The sequence below is a fragment of the Podarcis melisellensis genome (assembly GCF_964234715.1).
Source record: "Podarcis melisellensis genome assembly, chromosome: 16".
Lineage (NCBI taxonomy): Eukaryota > Metazoa > Chordata > Lepidosauria > Squamata > Lacertidae > Podarcis > Podarcis melisellensis.
Genome location: NC_138533.1, coordinates 14,766,720 through 14,785,527, shown reverse-complemented (window position 1 = coordinate 14,785,527; position 18,808 = coordinate 14,766,720). Strand labels below are relative to the sequence as shown.

General features: G+C 45.2%; 2 protein-coding genes across 5 annotated transcripts in view; both read left to right on the top strand.

Annotated features, from left to right (window-relative positions):
* Positions 1 to 913: 913 nt before the first annotated feature.
* Positions 914 to 11,072, top strand: LOC309359386 (solute carrier family 22 member 20-like). 4 transcript variants are annotated; one of them, XM_081892942.1, is made up of 11 exons: positions 914 to 1,244; positions 1,346 to 1,774; positions 3,994 to 4,097; positions 4,313 to 4,467; positions 4,873 to 5,041; positions 5,476 to 5,599; positions 6,381 to 6,496; positions 7,265 to 7,479; positions 9,125 to 9,233; positions 9,417 to 9,620; positions 10,002 to 11,072. In XM_081892942.1, exons 2-11 carry the CDS (start codon positions 1,364 to 1,366, stop codon positions 10,084 to 10,086), a joined length of 1,692 nt encoding a protein of 563 aa, XP_081749068.1. In that variant the 5' UTR covers positions 914 to 1,244; positions 1,346 to 1,363; the 3' UTR covers positions 10,087 to 11,072. The 4 variants fall into 4 exon arrangements, with proteins under 4 accessions (XP_081749068.1, XP_081749067.1, XP_081749069.1 ...); XM_081892941.1 differs by having other exon boundaries at positions 914 to 1,774; XM_081892943.1 differs by lacking the exon at positions 4,313 to 4,467 and having other exon boundaries at positions 914 to 1,774; positions 4,873 to 4,911.
* Positions 11,073 to 12,215: 1,143 nt separating this feature from the next.
* Positions 12,216 to 18,808, top strand: part of POLA2 (DNA polymerase alpha 2, accessory subunit) — a 30,006-nt gene continuing 23,413 nt past the window's right edge. The window contains exons 1-5 of the mRNA XM_081893034.1: positions 12,216 to 12,433; positions 13,388 to 13,512; positions 14,475 to 14,560; positions 15,057 to 15,114; positions 16,348 to 16,454. Coding sequence (XP_081749160.1) covers positions 12,337 to 12,433; positions 13,388 to 13,512; positions 14,475 to 14,560; positions 15,057 to 15,114; positions 16,348 to 16,454 — 473 coding nt within the window. The 5' untranslated portion in view covers positions 12,216 to 12,336. The remainder of the gene's footprint in view (positions 12,434 to 13,387; positions 13,513 to 14,474; positions 14,561 to 15,056; positions 15,115 to 16,347; positions 16,455 to 18,808) is intronic.

Below are 18,808 nucleotides of genomic sequence, written 5' to 3'. Positions count from 1 at the left end.
TTGACTCTTATTGTCAGCCAAAACACCAATCCTGAAGTAATTGTCTTTTTAATTAGTGGTTTCTTTTCCAATAACAACCGTGTAAATAAAGCTTTCCCACGGTAACCAAACACCTGCCCCTTACATAATCCCTTTCTCTTTTTAGGAGCCTGTGAAAAGAGCAGAGGCCCAGGAGAAATTAAAGAGTAGCTGTGTGGATGTGTGTGTGTGTGTGTGTGTGTGTGTGTGTGTGTATAGATGCGTATATAGTCAGTCAAGGCTCAATAAACAGATTCAGGCCTCTTTGGCAATTTGAGATGCTGCAATTTCTTCAAGCTCCCTCAAAATCTGTTGCATGTTAGGGCATCACAGGTATGAATTAAAGGATTCCTGCATCCAGAAAGCCTGTCCCATCTTTGCCCATGCAGATATTTGGAACCTGTTCTGTGCCTGGTAAGTCTTTCCCACCCCCAGGTGCCCCCTATACCAGCACTGCTTTTACCTGCCCAGAAGGGAAATTTTGATCATATCGTGCACCGATTAATTCCCCTGGATCTGAAAGCTTTTCTCCTTGTTCTGCTGCATCCACTCTTACTTGCTGAATCGGATCTTATCAGATGTACGGAAAATCCGAAGAGAGTTTCTGCTTAGCAAGCTTCTGATTCAGTGGGTAAGATCAGATTTTCCAAAGGCATAGCCATGGAACAAGAAGAGGAGCTCTCATACACCTGGGGAATTTATTGGTATAAAATACAGGGCAAGCAAAAGTGTGGATGAGCCCTTAGTTTATGCAATTAAAGTGGATAAACTTTTTTAAGAAACAACAATTTTTTTGGGGGGGGGAGAGTTAGGAAACTGATGGGAAAATACACTAAAAAGTGTGGAATTCAGAGAAAGACATATAACTTCTGCACAAACAGAACCTCCCTGCAATCAAATCAGAACAAAAACTCGATAAAGACAGGATCTTATTGGACCTTAAGACAAGCTTTGTGCAGGCATATCTGGATGAATATGCAAGAAATAGTAATGGGAGGGGAGACTAAAATGACCACTAGAAGTGTCAGGTTGTTTCCTCTGTCTGAAAAAACAAGTGGGAGTTGTTGGGTTATTCAGTGTTTAGATTTCTGACTTAGATTTGGGGAAAAAATAATACGTTGGGTTTTTTTAAATATTGAGATTATTGTTTCGTTTCAGATTCAATTACAAGGCTTTAGCGTTCAAAACTGCTTGGAAACTTCAAAACAGCTAACTGCTCGTCTTGGGTAAGCTTTGACTCCAAAGGGCTTTCCCATAATAAGTTGGCCTACGTGGAGAGAAATCCAGAAAAGTCAGCAACCTCACCTGTTGTATCCAAACTGCACAGTGATCCTCAACTTTTGTTATGGCATTCAATGATGTCTTGGAGTCTATCGGAGGAGTTGGCCGCTTCCAGATCTTGCAAATCACCTTCTTGCTGATCTCCGTCTGCCTCATTGGTTGCCACAACTTCCTGCAGAACTTCACTGCCGCCATTCCAGACCACCATTGCAAGCCTGGGCTGCCCACCAACCAGACCTTGCCCTCTAGCTACACCCAAAGCACAGCAGAAGGGGTCTTGCTGAAGGCACCTGGTCCCATAGACCAGAATTGGAAGCCAGAGAAGTGTCTCCAGTTTGCCATGAGTTGGTGGAGTCTATTGAGCCCAAATGTGACTGTGGAGGTTGGGGACTCTGACACACAGGTGCACACCGAACTCTGCACAGATGGATGGGTCTATGATGTGAGTGTCTTCGAGTCTACCATTGTGACGGAGGTGAGCTTTCTTCATCATCAACAAGAAATGAAAGATGGGAAGGCAGTTTTAAAACACTGAGTGGCAGGGATATAAATTAAACATTCCAATAACAAATGAAGCAACTCGTTTGGGGTTGTTTGGCTTAGATTTAATTTTTAAAAGAGAATATACAGTACTGTATTTATCATATTAAGATCATGTCTAACTGGGGAAGAATTAGTATTATACCCCGCAGTAGTACCTTTTGGCTATTTATGGTAAATCCTGCCATTTTACAATAAGATCTGAAAAGGGCCTCTTGTTTCTAATGCGTTTGTTATGTTCGCATTCTGCTTTTCCTCAAAGAGGCTCAAGGCAATGGGGTTCCCATCTTATCTTCACAACAACCCTGTGAGGTAGGTTAGGCTGAGAGATGGCAACTGGTCAGAATTCTCTGCTCTGTTTAATTCCCACAATAATCCTGTGGGGTAGATTATGCTGAGAGATATTGGATGGAGTCAGGATTTGAACCCTGGTCTCCCAGATCCTGCTCCATTAGTCTAACCTACACTGTCTCTGTTTTGCAATGGATAGTTTGGGATGTGGTTTGGATGGTGAAATTAACACATGGCTGTTGAGAAGGGTCAACAGGAAGATAACAGATTTATTTTAAAATGGAGTTTGTTATACTGTTTAGTGGAATGATCAGATTCAAGATGGCATGCATGTAGCCTTGTGCTTTGAGTTTTTAATATTAAAAGATATTAATCTTAAAAAATACAGATCTTATGCAGCTAGTATTGATTATTCCTTTGCAGAAGGAAGCTTAAAGGAATAAGACTCACATGATGTTAAGTCAAATGTACACACACACACACACATATATATGTGTGTGTATATATATTATATATATGCTTTCGTAGATTTTCACGGGTACAGGAATGCAGGTTTTGGTGTCCTCGGGTGTCTTCCCGTGTAAAAGTTGGGGTGTCTAGGCGACGTTTCGACGAGGTCTCACTCGTCATCTTCAGGCTGGTGCTTTCGGCTTCTTGTTACTGGAACAGAGCAGGATCTCAGTGTTTGAGTTCCTATAAATACTGTTGAGGGGGTGTGGTGTATAGCCTCCAATGTTCTGGGCAGAGAGGAAGTTCCCAGGCTAGTGTGCCTTTTCTTCTTTTGTTCCTTAATTACTTGAGGGATATCTTGAGTGATTTCTTGAAAAACCAAGGGGTCTATGAAATACCCTGCAAAGTCTGCCCAGCCACGTACATTGGACAAACAAACAGACGAATAAATGCACGTATCGCAGAACACAAGAATGCCGTCAAAAAAGAAGAAAAAACTTCCTCTCTTTTCCAACACATGAAAGAAACAGGACACGAAATTAATTTTGCAGATTCCAAATTGCTCTTTAACATGGAACATCACCACAAGAGAATAATCATGGAAGCCATCGAGATAGAGAAACACCCTCACAACATGAACAAGCGTGACGACACATCCCGCTTGCCAGACATCTGGAAATTAGCCCTCCCCACAAAAACTGACACCAGATCCAGAGGCACACAGAACGCCATCACCAATCAACCACACCAGACCCAAACCCAGACCCTCTCCACAGATAAATTACAGACACCATCCAGTAGCCAAACCATGGTGGCACCTCCGGATGCTGCACCCCCCTGCAATCCCTACACAGATCTGGCTGACACAGGCCACAAAACCACAGCTCGCCCCTATACACGAAGCCAAGCCAGAGCACAACTAAGTGCAGTACAGCCATCTTCTCAGAAAAACTCTTCACAAAGTTCAAGAGGTCAAGACACAAAGACTTTAGCAACTAATCCACACCTAATGACCCACCTAAGTGGTACTCAGGATATCACTCAAGAAATCACTCAAGATATCCCTCAAGTAATTAAGGAACAAAAGAAGAAAAGGCACACTAGCCTGGGAACTTCCTCTCTGCCCAGAACATTGGAGGCTATACACCACACCCCCTCAACAGTATTTATAGGAACTCAAACACTGAGATCCTGCTCTGTTCCAGTAACAAGAAGCCGAAAGCACCAGCCTGAAGATGACGAGTGAGACCTCGTCGAAACGTCGCCTAGACACCCCAACTTTTACACGGGAAGACACCCGAGGACACCAAAACCTGCATATATATATATATATATGTGTGTGTGTGTGTGTGTGTGTGTGTATTGCAGCCATGGAGAGAAAATTGACTCAGTTCTCCTCTTTCTCCCTTCCAGTGGAATTTGGTGTGTGACCTACAGAACCTGAGAGATGTAGCCCAGTCGCTCTACATGGCTGGTGTGCTGGTTGGGGCTGGGGTGTTTGGAGTCTTATCGGACAGGTGGGTGGTTGTTGTGATGAATGTTAGGTGAGTAGGGTTGCCAGACCTCCAGGTTTGACCTGAAATCTCCGGATGATGGGATGGGGATTGTAGTCCCAAAACAGCTGGAGACCCAAGGAAACTAAGACCCAGCTAGATCCTGTCCCCCATAACTCACCACCAGGCAATATATTAATTAATGCATCCTACTTCTCCTTTTTTGGGGGTGGGGACAGGTTTGGCAGGCGCAAACCTCTGATCTGGTCATATCTGCAAATTGCCATCGCTGGCACCATCACAGCATTCCTGCCCAGCTTCAGCAGCTACTGTGCCTTCCGCTTCCTGGCTGGCATGACATTTTCAGGAATCATGCTCAATTCTCTGTCCTTGAGTAAGTAGTTTGGTTTGCTCCAATCCAATGTGGATTTTGCAGGGAAAGCTCAACAACTCTTGGCAATGACAATGGGTAGATCACAGGCAGCCTTTGGGGAGTCCAACTAGATTTCAATGTGTGTTTGTGGGGGGGGGGGTGTGTGTGACAAAAATTTTCCACACCGGGTGCCACCTGACCTTGCTACGCCACTAGGCCTATGCCTGGAATGAGTAGAGAAGTGTGGATAAGCCTCAGACAAGGCACTATAGATACAAATGTCCTTTCAGCTTTATATCAGCAGTCAGCCTATGGTGCCTGGGGTTTTCTGCATGGAAGCCAAACGGTTGCATGTGCCCATAAAAAAATGTTCATCCTGGTTTTTACTGCAAGTCCTTTTAACAGTTTCTCTTGCTTCTCTCCTAGTTCTGGAGTGGATGCCCAACAAGGGCCGGACAGTGGCAGGTGCCCTCTTAGGTTATTTTGTCACCTTTGGGCAGATCGTCTTGGCAGGAGTTGCATACGGAGTCAGAAACTGGCGCTGGCTCCAACTCTCCGTCTCGGCACCATTTTTCATCATTTTTGTCTGTTCATGGTAGGGGGTGATAGCGCCAAATACGACTGTGGTATGGCTTCGGTGTGTCTCTCTTTTCCGCTTATGTAGATGTGGCAGCCATTTTGTGTTAGGCCAAGACCCTATGGCTGCCATGTCTGATGTTCAGGCAGCCTTATGTAGACAAAATGGCACCATCCACACCTAGAAGGATGTGTCAACAGACTTGGTTGGCAGAAAAACAAAACAAAGAATACAGTGTGTATGTATGTGTGCTGGGGAGCAGGGGGAGAAGCACCAAAACAGTCCATGGAATGCAGAGTGCATTTTGGAAGAGGGGAGATAGATGTTCCACCTGGGAGAAGGATGGAACGGAGTGGCTGGAAATGTGAAGAACACTCCATTACACAAACTTTTTTCTTTTTCTTTTAATCATCCCCCTTGTTAATAATATCTATCTATCTCTGTCTTGTCAGGAAACTTCCAGAATCACCACGCTGGCTCCTGCTTCATAACAAGGCACAGGTAGCAGTCCAGAATCTGAGGAAAGTTGCCGCAATAAATGGCAAAAGCAAGGAGGGAGAGAAAATTAACAAAGAGGTTAGCCACGAGATCGACCAGTGCTTTGGTTTTTTGTACTAATAATAATTTCTATAATAGGAGATTAGCAAATATGATATAATAACGTAATAATATGTTCAGTTTTGCTTTTAGTATTTAAAGCCCTAGGTGTCACGAGTCCCATGAGGACTTTGTGGAGAGGCTGGTCAAATGAAGAAGAGGAGTGGGGGCAGATTGGAGAGTTGCAGGGGTCCAACTCAGGGGAAGGTCCCAGCAACAGGCACCTGGTATTTTTGCTTTTAGGCAGATGTTGAAAACATATCTTTTTCAGAGGGTTTTCCCTGAAGGGTGACTCAGACGTTTTATATAATCAGTGTAATTTGATGTAAAGTGGCAGCTGCCAGTGCAGCAAACTGAGGCTCACTTTTCATAGACCGACCCTTAGCAACGCCCCCCGGGCCAAAGGGAGCAGTAGAGGCTCTAGACAGCCGGGTTTAGCTATTTCTCCCCACAATGCCACAGAGGGTCACAAGCCAGAGCATTCTGGGAAATTAAAATGGAGGCCTGGCATTGCTTAGAGGGAAGTTTTAAATGTTTGACATTTCATTGTTTTTATATTTTGCTGGAAGCTGCCCAGAGTGTCTGGGAAAACCCAGCCGGATGGGCAGGATATTATTATTAGGCTAGGACAGAAGGTGACAGGTATGTTGGGGTTCAACTTGAGACCACCAAAGCCTCAATCTGCACTCTTTCTTCTGGATTAAGGCCCCTCCCCAGGCCTGCCACATTCCTTCCACTCATTTTCCACCGTCTTGCACAGGTATTGCATTCCCACATGCAGATGGAAGCTGCAAGTCTGAAATCCCGGCGCACTGTCTTCGACCTGTTTCGCAGTCCAGTCTTGCGGAGGGTCACCTGCTGCCTCATGGTGGTCTGGTGAGTGCAAGAGGACCTCTGTTGTTTTTATCTGAAGAGGGAAACGGTAATTGAATAGAGGAGACAAGTCAAGGATTGCCCTTTCTTTCCTCTTATGCTTTGAGCCTCTTCTCAGAACACGAAAGTATGATGGCAACTCAAGAACATATGAGGTGGTTTATGCGTTAAATACTACTAATCATAGTAATTTTGTATTGTGCCTATTACATTGTAATACAGTAAGCAGGTAGAGGCTGTGGAGCTGCTGTTTTTTAAAGGGCCGCATTTAGAACAGCTTAGGTGCTTTGTAAGTGTTGAGTTGTAGCAGCAGCAGCAATGATCACTCATTAGTAGCAGTAGTAATAATAATAGTTTGTGCATAATATGCATTGCCCTGAAAAGGATAAACCAAGAACTCTGGCCACAAGTTTCAATGTAAGGATTAACTACTACTCAAGAGTTGAAAAGAAAAAAACGTATATATTCTGCAAAGAATGACAGTTAAAGCTAATAGTAAATTTAAACGCAACGTGTGAGTACAATAGTTTTAAGATAATAATAAATTTAGATATAACGTTTAAGTGCCGAAATAATGTAGTTTCAAATGTGCAATAATATAGTATAAAGCAATAATATAGTATATGCATTGCCGACACCTAGCCAGATGGTTGGGATATAAATAATAAAAATATAATTATTAATAATAATCATTACCGGTAGTTATTATCCATCATTGCAGAAATCCAGCCTTTAAATTTGCAACTTAAGCTTGCTTCCCACTCTACCTAGGTTTTCCAGTTCCTTTTCTTATTACGGCTTGGCGATGGACGTGCAAAAATTTGGCCTGAACATCTTTGTGGTGCAGGCATTGTTTGGAGCGATCGACCTTCCCGTTGTGCTGCTGTCCACCCTTGCCATGGTCTTCATCGGGCGCCGCCTTACCATGGCCGGCTTCCTATCCCTCGCTGGGCTCCTGGTGTTCGTCAACATGTTTGTGCCAGACGGCAAGTTGCTTTATGGGTTTTTGACCTGCATCTGCTTGGGTCACTGATGCTCCATGCTATGAGTTTTCATCAAAACATCAGAAAGAGTCTGGCTGCTGGATCAGGCCAGTGGCTTATCAAGGCCAATCTCCTGTTCTCACAGTAGCCAACCAGATGCCTAAGGGAAGCCCAAAGTAGCACAACTTCACTGAGAGCCAGTGTGGTGTAGTGGTTAAGAGCAGTAGACTCGTAATCTGGGGAACCGGGTTCGCTTCCCGGCTCCTCCACATGCAGCTGCTGGGTGACCTTGGGCCAGTCACACTTCTCTGAAGTCTCTCAGCCTCACTCACCTCACAAGTGTTTGTTGTGGGGGAGGAAGAGAAAGGAGATTGTTAGCCGCTTTGAGACTCCTTAGGGTAGTGATAAAGCGGGATATCAAATCCAAACTCCTCTTCTACATGTGATCCACAGTGAGTGGCATTCTGATACACACGGCCTCCAACGCCGGAGGTAAAACACAGCCATGGCTAGTAGCCACTGATAGCCTCCAGGAATTTGTCTAATCAGTTTTCACATGAATATTGTGCTCAGTCCATCCTATCAACCTGTGAGCTGTAGTGCTGTCACCCTTGGTATCAGCCATGCAGTGTTGCGGCTTGAGCAGGGGTACCATCCCAGTTCCATTGGGCACACATGTGCCCTTAGAACTATTCCTTGGTTCAATAGGGTCCCTGCCCCCTGCTGAAATTAGGCTTGAAAGACGCTTCCATGGTAGCCTATAAAACAGGTTGCAGTGTCTGCTTGTTTGTGGGTTTGCCTGTGGTGCCCACAGTAGTCTCTCAGGGTGGCAAATGTGCCCACAGGCTCCCAGGGTGCACTGTGGCTGAAGGGGGAACCCCACTCTCTTCAGTCCTAGACCACCGCTCTTGCTCACTGTGTGACCTCAGGCTACACACCCTCAATCTAACCTACCCCATAGGGTTATTTTGAGGTTAAAATGGAGAAGGGGTGTGTGAATTGAGCTCCTTGGAGGAAAGGCAGCATATAGCAAGATAGGAAGATTCCTTAGACTGAGCCCAGGCCATTGGTCCATCTAGCTCAGGGGTACAGAAACATTTTCAGACTTAGGAACACAGTCCCTTCTGAGCATCCTCTTGTGGAGCTATATACTAGCGATGGGCAGAGCCCAAAGTGTTTGGAGCAGTCAGTGAGAATTTTGCCCTTGTACAGTAGGTCTGCTAGCTTCTTCAACCACACACATCCCTCTCCATCCAGGAAAATAAGAAGCATTATTAGAGCCCAAGGTAAGGCAAAGGGAGGTGGTTGTGTGTCCTTTGAATGCTAGTTTTACTCAGAGCAGACCTACTGAAATGAATGCTGCTAAGGTGGTCAGGTTCATTAACTTTAGTGGGTCTACTCTGAGTAGGACTAGCCTAATGAATTTTAATAGCTTTATAGTTTGTTGTAAATGAGCAATTATGTGATTTACACTGGTGGCGGGAGTATTATTTTTCTGTTTTATTTTGTGTGTGTACATGAGGGGGGTGTGTGTGTGTGACTGCCTGTTCGATAGGTCAAAAAGACAGTTTGTTGTATTTATATTGTGACGGCCCATGGCTGTAAACAACAAGGTTTCGTTCATTCTATATATTTCTCCTTCCTGCAGAACTGCAAACGTTGCGTACTGTGCAGGCAGCACTAGGGAAAGGCTGCCTCGCCAGTTCCTTTATTGGTGCATATCTGTATTCTGGGGAGCTCTACCCGACAGAAATCAGGTGAGAAGCTAGTATCATCTAAACCAGGGTTTCCCAAACTTGGGTCTCCAGCTGTTTTTTGACTTCAACTCCTATCATCCGCAGCTAGCAGAACCAGTGGTTAGGGATGATTTCTGCCAGATAAACGGCCACAGGGTTCAAGCAGTTTAGAGTCTTATAAACACCAGTGTTTCTTCTTGCCAGGCAAACAGGCATGGGATTTGTGTCAATGCAAGCCCGTCTTGGAGCCATGGTTGCACCCCTGGTCTACGTGCTTAGGGATTCCTTTCCTGTCCTGCTACCAATTATATTTGGAGCTGCTCCCCTCCTCGCGGGGGTCTCTGCCTGCTTCCTGATGGAGACGAGACATTTACCCCTCCTGGAAACCATCGCAGAGATGGAACGCAGGTAAGTTTTCTTTCCCATCCCTGATAGAAGTTGAAAAACGATAAGGATGAGACCCTGACCCAAAGAGTATTTTTATGCCATTTAGCATGTATGGAGTGGAGGAGGGGGGAGACCATTTTCAGTTTGAGCACCACATTATTCTATGATCAACCTATTTTTTGGGGGGGGGGGCACTTGTCAGCAGTTGGCAAGGCCAAAAACAAAAGTGAACAGAGCAATGGATGCAAATTTCACCTTTATACAGTAGGGTGGTTTCAGTAACCTGCTGTTGTGGTGAGGGACAGATAATGAATGAATGAATGAATGAATGAATAGCACATTGTCCATAAAATGAAAATTATCATGGCTCTAATAAATATTCTGGTGTTTGCGTTCCTTTAGGTCTAGAAATGTATCCTCGATGGAAACAGTAGAAGAAATTGGCCTCCAGCAAGTGGAGAGATCTCTTTTCAAAGAATCTGTTTAGCACAGCAATAGCTCTCTCTCTCTCTCTCTCCCTGTGAGAAAGAATCCCTTGACAAACCACACATTTCTGGAAAAAGTGATTCAAGAACTGGAAAAGGGTAGCACTAAAACCAAACATCTTCCTTGGAGAGAAGACTGGAGAAACAGGAGGCTGATACTTAGTTCAGGGATCACCAGCTTTTTTAGATCTGTGGGCACATTTAGATTTTTGAGTGAAAGCTTGGGACCACCCCCTCTGGTGGGATATAAATGTAATGATGATGATGGGAAAGTCTGGTGTAAGATTCAGTTCATACAAAATTAAATGACTTCTTTTTACTCCACTTAATTTGTAGAATTCACTTGTTCATTGAAATGTTCTTTAGCTGGGAGCTTCCCCCATGTGAGACTCAATAACTTTTTTGTTTGTAAGCGCAGACATCAAATTAGTTTTAAAAACCTGCAGAAAGGTTATATGACCCGCATTATTTAATTTGTTTGGGGTGAAGCCTATACAGCTTAAGCCCAAACTTTTTAGTGCATCTCCCTCAACACTTTCCTAACCAAGAGAAAGTGTGTGATGTGTTTTTTAAGTGGAATTGTTGTACCCAAACACTTTAAGAAGAAATGCTGTGTCAATAATAAAGCCCTGTGGTGCCATGCAGGTCAGACTTTGGGAAAGAGGTCCACAGTCCCCATAACAGACTGAGCAGGAGGGCTCCAAAAAGGAGAGTGGGCAATTCACCTCATTCAGAAGTAAATGAAATAATACACATTACCATCTAAATAGAACACACTGCAGTCTAGAAGTCCATTAAGGACCAGATTCTTAAGTACCCAACTGCACCACTGCTGCTATTGATTTATTTTTTTAAAAAAACCCTTATATTTATTACATTTTAAAACCACTTAAAAAGAGAAAGAAAAAATGTATTGCTGCTGTCAAAATACCATACACTTCAAAGAAACAAACTGACACAACGTAATATTGGCAGTGATAAGTAAATGAAACAAAATCATGCATTTCCCCCCTAAAACCCAAAAGCCGATAAATCAAGACCTCTGCATATCCAAAACATATCTATCGGGCAGGTAAGTTTGTAGGTACTAGGACCCTCGTACCTATGGGATCGCCTCTCCTGGTATGCCCTGCAGAGGACCTTAAGGTCCATAAATAACAACACTTTGGAAGTTCCAAGTCCCAAGGAGGTTAGATTGGCCTCAACCAGGGCCAGGGCCTTTGCAGCTCTGGCCCCAGCCTGCAAGGCCTGCAAGACAGAGCCTTTGGACTAGACTTAGTCTAACCCCCCCCCTCTCATTTTTTTTTAATGGAACACCTTATATGGGATTTTGTATATAAATTTTCCCTCGGCTCTTTTTGCTGGCCCATGTAGGACCAGCATGGATAGTTGGCCCCGGTGAATATTTGATGTTTTCTCCCCTTATGGCTTTGATCTATGGGCTACCACTAAAACGAGGCTGCATTTTAAGCTGTATTCTGATTTATATTTCAATCAACTGGTTTTTTTAAAAAATGTTTTTACTGTATTCATATTCAGTGTTAGCCGTCCTGAGCCTGGTCTTGGCTGGAGAGGGTGGGGTATAAATAAAATTATGATGATGATGATGTCCCCAATGTGAGAATAATCCCACCGTACTACATTGCAGGGTTGCTGAGCCTCAGCCCAATCAGCAACGCCCCTCATCAGCCACCATTCATTCATTAATTAAGTCAAAATATTAATTAAGTCAAAATACAGCATTAAAGACAGGGAAGGCTTTACCATCACAAAGTAATGGGAGGTATCAGAATGATACCGATGATGACCTGTTATTTAATTTGGCGGGGAATAAAAATACTTGCGTTTATAAAGAGCAGGAGATCTGTTTATTCTGGCGCAGAAGGGGCGGGGCGAGGGAGGGAATTACACGGCGCAGGCCAATCAAAGCCATGCAAAAGAACCCTTCTTTATAAAGCAGCCGTCCTTTTTTCACTCCGCAAAGCGTCAAAGGGTATCCCGGCGTTCTTAGCCACTCTAGGAGTTCCAAGCAACAGCAGTAGCAACGACACCTCTCTATGCTCCTCTGCAACCTCCTGCCATTAATGTAGAACAGGCATGCGCCCATTCAGGAATTGAAGCTCCGCCCCCTCCCGCTCTTTCCTGCTCTTTCCCCCTTCTTGCAGGCGAGGAAAGTGGCGCCGTAAATAACTGAATAGCTGCGCGCTCCCCGCCTACGCCGCCAAGAAAAGTGGCGGGAAAGGAGGTCTGCGATGGCGGCGCTTGTAGTGGAGGACGTGTTGGCTGAGCTGAGGCTCTTCGGGCTGGACTTGGAGGAGGGTGAAGACGGGGCTGCCCTTACCGACAAATGTGAGCCGCGTATAGAACGGCCAAGGCGATAAACTGGGGGGTTATTTACTAGGAAGGGCGCTAGTTCTCATTGAGGAGCTTTTTATTTGGAGGGGCTTAATTTGGGATAAGCAGGCGGTTGCCTATGTGGGGAAGAGCGGTGGACTTGGGGGGATTTCTGGAGGATGGAAGAAGCGTGGAGAGAAAGTGGGGAAAGAAGATACGGGGAAAAGAAGGAGGTGGATTCAGAGAGATGGGCAGTTTTAAAAATGAGACTTGCCTGGATCGGGTCAGAAGATCCGTCTAAAGGAAACGGTTGGTTGTTCCCTGTACCTGGTCTTCAAAGGTAGACTGTCCCTGAATGTGGAGGCTCAGTGTGACTCGTAGCTGCTGTCTACAGGAGAATGTGGCTGTGAGCTTTGCCTGTTTGAAATGCTGCCCCTTAATAAATTGTTTTTGGCTGGCTTTAACATCGTTGTAACCCAGCCCTGGGGCCTTATGGTGAAGGGTTGCCTTCCTGAATCAGACGAGGGGAATTAGGGTTGAACTGTTAATGTGCTTTAAATCTTACATTCAAACAAATCCAGGAAATTTGCCAGGAAATTATTTTTATTGTAATACTTGTAACTGTTTTTTTGACATTTCAACGGAATACAATGTAAAAGACTTCAATTATTTACATTTTAAGAAAAGCAACAAAGGTGCTAAAAGTTATAAATACATTTTAAAACTTTGATTTTAGATTTCACTAGTATGGTTTCTGTTGCCCATTTTGGACTGGATTGTGTGTATTCTGTTCATTGATTACATGAGACAATTTCAAAAACTGGAAAGTTTTCTGCAGAAAAATCTAATGGTGGAAATTTTTCATCGCACTTCACTGAGGTGGATCTCGCTGTCTGTTAGAGGGATGTCCTTGAGGAATTGATAAACTACCGCTGTTTAATAACTCCTCTCTCTCTTTCTCTCTTGTAGTGGTGGAACTTTGCACGTTGTACAGGTTGAAAGAAAACGAGATTGCAAATGAAATAATTGCTTTTGCTATAACGAAGCAATTCATTAAGCTTACGGCAGAGTCCCTGCACATCTTTGAACATGAAGTAAGTGAGCTTTTGGAAGGAATTGCGGGAGATAGATGTTTTGATATGCCTATTTGAGGTAGATCCACTATAAAGGCAGTTCCGCTATGGTGCATTCAGTGGATAGAACGTTATATGGAGCATAGACAGCAGTCCCTACCCTCTGGAACTCCCTGCCTATTGATGTTAGGCAGTCTCCTGGGCTGTACTGTTTTTGGCACTGGCCAAAAACTTTTAGAATGCCATCTTGCATGCAATTTAACCGTGTATGTTCATTTTAAAACAGCAGATTTTACTTACATTTTGATACATTTCATGCCAATTTGTTTTTAACGTTTCATGTTATGACTGTTTTGCTAGAGGTTGCCGCCCCTGCCCACTTTGCTCGCCTACCCACCCCCCTTACTGCTACCCCCTCCCCTTGATGTTAGAGGTGCAGAGCAGAAAGGCAGGGAAGACTACAAAAGGCTTGGACCATCTCATGCTGTCACTGCCCCATGGTTGATTAGGAAGAAGAGACATCACAGCACAGGAAGGATGAAGGGAGCCAGAATCTGCTAGGAAGCAGTGGCAAAAGCAGTGGATCTTTAAGCTGGCCAGGGGCGGGGGGGGGGAGTGGCCAGTAGCAGTGCTAGCCAGCCTATGGATCCAGTCCCTTGAGTCAGGATCAGCGTTCGAAATTTGCCAGGTCCAGGTGCATGGGGGAAAGGTGCTTGCTCATAGAGAGATGCTCTTTCCATTTCTTCTCTGTTCAGAACAGAAGGGAGGGTGTCATCCAATGAAATGTGGTCATGTTTAATGGGACTTGCAGGAGGAGCAAGCAGTCTTTTCTTCATTGCTGATATTTACGGGTGCCATAGCAGGTACTGATGCACATAGCAGTGCCCATGTCTGCCCTGTTGGTGCCGGCTAAGCCAAAAGTGCTGTGATTCTGGGAGGTGTTGGCTTCCCTGGGGTTTTGACTGCTCGTGCTCTTCTTTCAGGTGCTGCACAAGCGATCCACGAAACCGCAGAAGAGGAAGGAGAGCCATTACCCTAAAATCAGAGATGTCAACAGCATCCAAGAACTGTATCCTCCCAAGCAGCTGAGCGTGACTCAAATGGAGAGGCCCTTTTGAACATGGCAGCAAAATGCCCTAGTGGTAAAACTAATCAAATGCAAGCTTTATCTCTCTGTATCCCACTGTTGTCTTCTAATGTTTGGGTGAGAGAAAAAAATCTAATTTTAAAATTAGATTTGGAGCAATTTCCCCTTTTTGTGGTGGCTACTATTATGGGGTTCAGTGCTCTGCCTTGAAATAGCACACTAATACTGAAGAGGAGAAGCATCTAAACATGTGCAAAGTGCATTTCACCAGCGTAACCTATGTTCCACACCCATGTAGTCTTCTCCACCTTGTGCAATAGCACCCCATGGGTCGTGGACCACATCTGCCATCATGCTTTGCCACTGGCTGTTCCTGGGTGGGACCAATGGGGGTCGGACAACCAGTGAGCGACGATGGCTCATGTAATTTTAGCTCATGCATTTTCTGTGTGTGTTTGGCTTCCTTGACTCTTCTTAGTCTCGATGTAGAGGAGGAGGAAGAAAACCTTCTAGATACCTACACGTCGCCATCAAAAGTAAGTATGTGGAAGGAAGGAAGTTTTGAAGAACATTCATAGGAACGAGCACACAACGCATCTTGCACACATAGGCCGATGCAGGAACATTGCAACTTAGAAAGCTGTGTGCACCTGTGACCTCCTGCATTCAAAGAAGGTGCCTTGCCTCTGCTACCTTTAAATCACATCAGACTATTTATCTAACTAGTCCAATGTTTATCCTCTCTGGCTTGTGTCAACTCTGTAAGCTCTCAGGGCAGAGACCTGCTTTTGTGCTGGGACAATTTTTGTATGGTGTATTTGTATTTGCATTTTATATTGATTTGTCTCATAAGAGCACTACTGGGGCAAGGCAAGGGCACATCTAGAAATCCAGCACCCAGGGCTGTATCCAACTAATTTCTACTTAGAGTAGACCCAATGAAATTAATGGGCTCAAGTTAGTCGTGCTCATTAATTTCACTGGGTGTCCTCTAAGTAGAGCTAACATGGGCCAACCGGATAGCTATAGGAAAGCAGGACCTGAGTGCAACAGCACCAACAATTGGTAGCAAAAGACATACTGCCTCTGACTGTGGAAGGAGAACTTGGATTAGCTATTGTGACCAGTAGCCACTGATTAGCTGCATAGAATCACAAAATTGCAGAGTTGGAAGGGATCAACTTCTACAGTGCAGGAATCTTTTGCCCAACGTGGGGCTTGAACCCACGACCCGGAGATTAAGAGTCTCATGCTCTACCAACCTGAGCTATACCGACTCAATAATTTGTCTACCGCTCTTTTGGCCCTTGCTGCCTTTCGCTGGAGCAAATTTCCTAGTTTGTGTGCTGTGCAAAGGACTTCCGTTGTGTGTCCTGAATTTTCTTCATCTGGGGCTGGGAGACACCTCCGTCTGAGATCCTGGTGAGCCACTGCCAATCAGAGCAGAAAACAGCCGTCCAGATGTTTTTAGTTTAGTCTTTCTTTAAAAAAAAAACAGGCAAGGAAGGTGAGAAAACATAAACGATGCACAGTGTATAGCCAGTTTTTCTCCGTCTCTCATATAACACTAGAGCCCAGTGATGCTGGATGATGGGAGATTCAGGACAGAAAGCAGGTAGACTTGTGAATTATCCCCCATCTAAAACACTGCAGTGCTTCTGCCAGCCAGTGTAGACAGTACCAGGCTACAGGGACCAATGTTCTAACTCCTGTGCTTCCAACAAGGCTCTCTGTGAGGCTGAGCTGCTCTACCCTTTACTGTCTTGCAGGGATCTCAGAAGCGGGTGATTACCACACCGGAAAACCCACGTTCCAAGCGGACTGTCTCCAACTGCAGTCCCCGCCTGGCCTTCTCCCCCAGCAGCTTCTCGCCCAGGTATGCCTTGACGCAGCCCGTAAATGTGTGGCCCACCTCTTTCTTTGGTTTGCCAGCATTGCTTCTCCGAAGGACTCGGAACCTGCCTCTTGTTCAGAGATGTCAAAGTGTCCTTAAAGAAGAGAGCCCATTCTGGCTGCTGCACAAATGCATTGTAGCTGAAAATGGACCCATTTCTGGTGGAGCTTTGAGGTGCAGCAAACCAAGTCTTGGTACAGTAGCTCAGTAACTGCTGCTTTCACTTTGCCAGTTGAGCATGATGCATGTCTAGCTGTGGTGGCTCTGATCCTTGGGTTCATTTGCCACATGCTGAATTTGTCGGAGGTCCTCTTGGTGTGCCAACTTGGTTGGGTGAATTGGGATTTTTTGTTTTTGTTTTAGATGCTGGATTTATTACAGTGGTACCTCAGGTTACATACGCTTCAGGTTACAGACTCCGCTAACCGAGAAATAGTACCTCAGGTTAAGAACTTTGCTTCAGGATGAGAACAGAAATCGTGCTCCTCCGGTGGGAGGCCCCATTAGCTAAAGTGGTGCTTCAGGTTAAGAACAGTTTCAGGTTAAGAACGGACCTCCGGAATGAATTAAGTGCTTAACCTGAGGTACCACTGTACAGGGAAAGCCTAGAAAAAGAATCTGTGTTTTCTAAACCAGTTTTTAGTATTGCGTGTGAATAAAAGGGCAGTCCTAACCCTAATCCTAGCTGCAGCCGTAAAACCCTAGCAGCATATCTGCATCACGGGCATTAAACGGGATTAAGAGCCCATATCTCTGCTGCAGAAATCACTGGGAAATGTCGCTGGGTGGAGGCTTAATGTGTGTAGGGGGGCAGGGTGCATGCATGGGAGCCACACCCCCAATATCTCCTCTGTACTGGTTGCGCCTTGACTTTCATTCCGAAAACATTTAAAAGTTGGAGTGGCTGTGTCTAGCGTGCAGGGGGAGTTGGTTTGCACACTTCCAGTCACATTTTGATTAGGCTGGACACCTGAACAGTGCTTCTCTTAAATGAAGATAAAACCTGAATAGCTTTAAAGTCCACCGATTTCAATAGGACCACTCTGAGCATGACTTAATTGGCCGCAACCGTATTGCTTATTACTCCTCTGCTCATTTCAGAGAGCATGCCCCAAACCATGGTTCAGAGCTTCCAACAACATACTGAGGAAACAATGGCTTTGAGCTTGTCTGCTTTTCTGTGTGTTATTTGCCACCTACTTTAAAGCTTCAGGGGGGACGCAGGTGGCGCTGTGGGTTAAAGCCTCAGCGCCTAGGACTTGCCGATCGAAAGGTCGGCGGTTCGAATCCCTGCGGCGGGGTGCGCTCCCGCTGCTCGGTCCCAGCGCCTGCCAACCTAGCAGTTCGAAAGCACCTCCGGGTGCAAGTAGATAAATAGGGACCGCTTACCAGCGGGAAGGTAAACAGTGTTTTCGTGTGCGGCTCTGGCTCGCCAGAGCAGCGATGTCACGCTGGCCACGTGACCCGGAAGTGTCTTCGGACAGCGCTGGCCCCTGGCCTCTTAAGTGAGATGGGCGCACAACCCCAGAGTCTGTCAAGACTGGCCCGTACGGGCAGGGGTACCTTTACCTTTACTTTACTTTTAAAGCTTCAGGTGCTGCGGCCTTCAGAGACAGAACAGTGGTTTGTCCCTTCAGATGTGATACTAAGTTCTAGTTGGCGCAAACTCAAATCATAGCTCCTGGTCTTAGCCTGTTAGTCAATCACAAACCATGGTGCATCTATTTAGACACTTAAATACAGTGCAAACTGCTGTTAAAGACAGATTTCCCCTTCTACTTTTTGTTCCATTCCTTTTCTGCAGTAACCTACCAGAGGGAAAAAAATACCTCACATCTCATACCCCTGCTAAGGTTTTTGTTGATTACTCAGGGGGACGTGGGTGGCACTGTGGATTAAACCACAGAGCCTAGCACTTGCCGATCAAAAGGTTGGCGGTTCGAATCCCCGCAACGGGGTGAGCTCCCGTTGCTTGGTCCCTGCTCCTGCCAACCTAGCAGTTTGAAAGCACATCAAAGTGCAAGTAGATAAATAGGTACCGCTCCGGCGGGAAGGTAAACGGCCTCTCTGTGTGCTGCTTAGTTATGCTGGCCACATGACCCGGAAACTGTACACCGGCTCCCTTGGCCAATAAAGCGAGATGAGCGCCGCAACCCCAGAGTCTATCACGACTGGACCTAATGGCCAGGGGTCCCTTTACTTTTACCTTTTACCAGATTAAAGACCCAGTTGCAATTGGATAAAACTATTTAACACTGGGCAATACTTGTAAAATATCGATGTTGAAATCAAGGAAGTGACCAGGTTTTCCTGAATTTTTAAAAATTGTTTCTCTT

What these genes read in the sequence shown, in the direction of transcription:
- LOC309359386 (XM_081892942.1), top strand. Translation starts at nt 1,364, where the DNA reads ATGGCATTCAATGATGTCTTGGAGTCTATCGGAGGAGTTGGCCGCTTC. An exon ending in ATCATTTTTGTCTGTTCATG is followed by an intron (nt 5,042 to 5,475) that starts GTAGGGGGTGAT and finishes CTGTCTTGTCAG; the next exon opens with GAAACTTCCAGAATCACCAC. An exon ending in CAACATGTTTGTGCCAGACG is followed by an intron (nt 7,480 to 9,124) that starts GCAAGTTGCTTT and finishes TCCTTCCTGCAG; the next exon opens with AACTGCAAACGTTGCGTACT.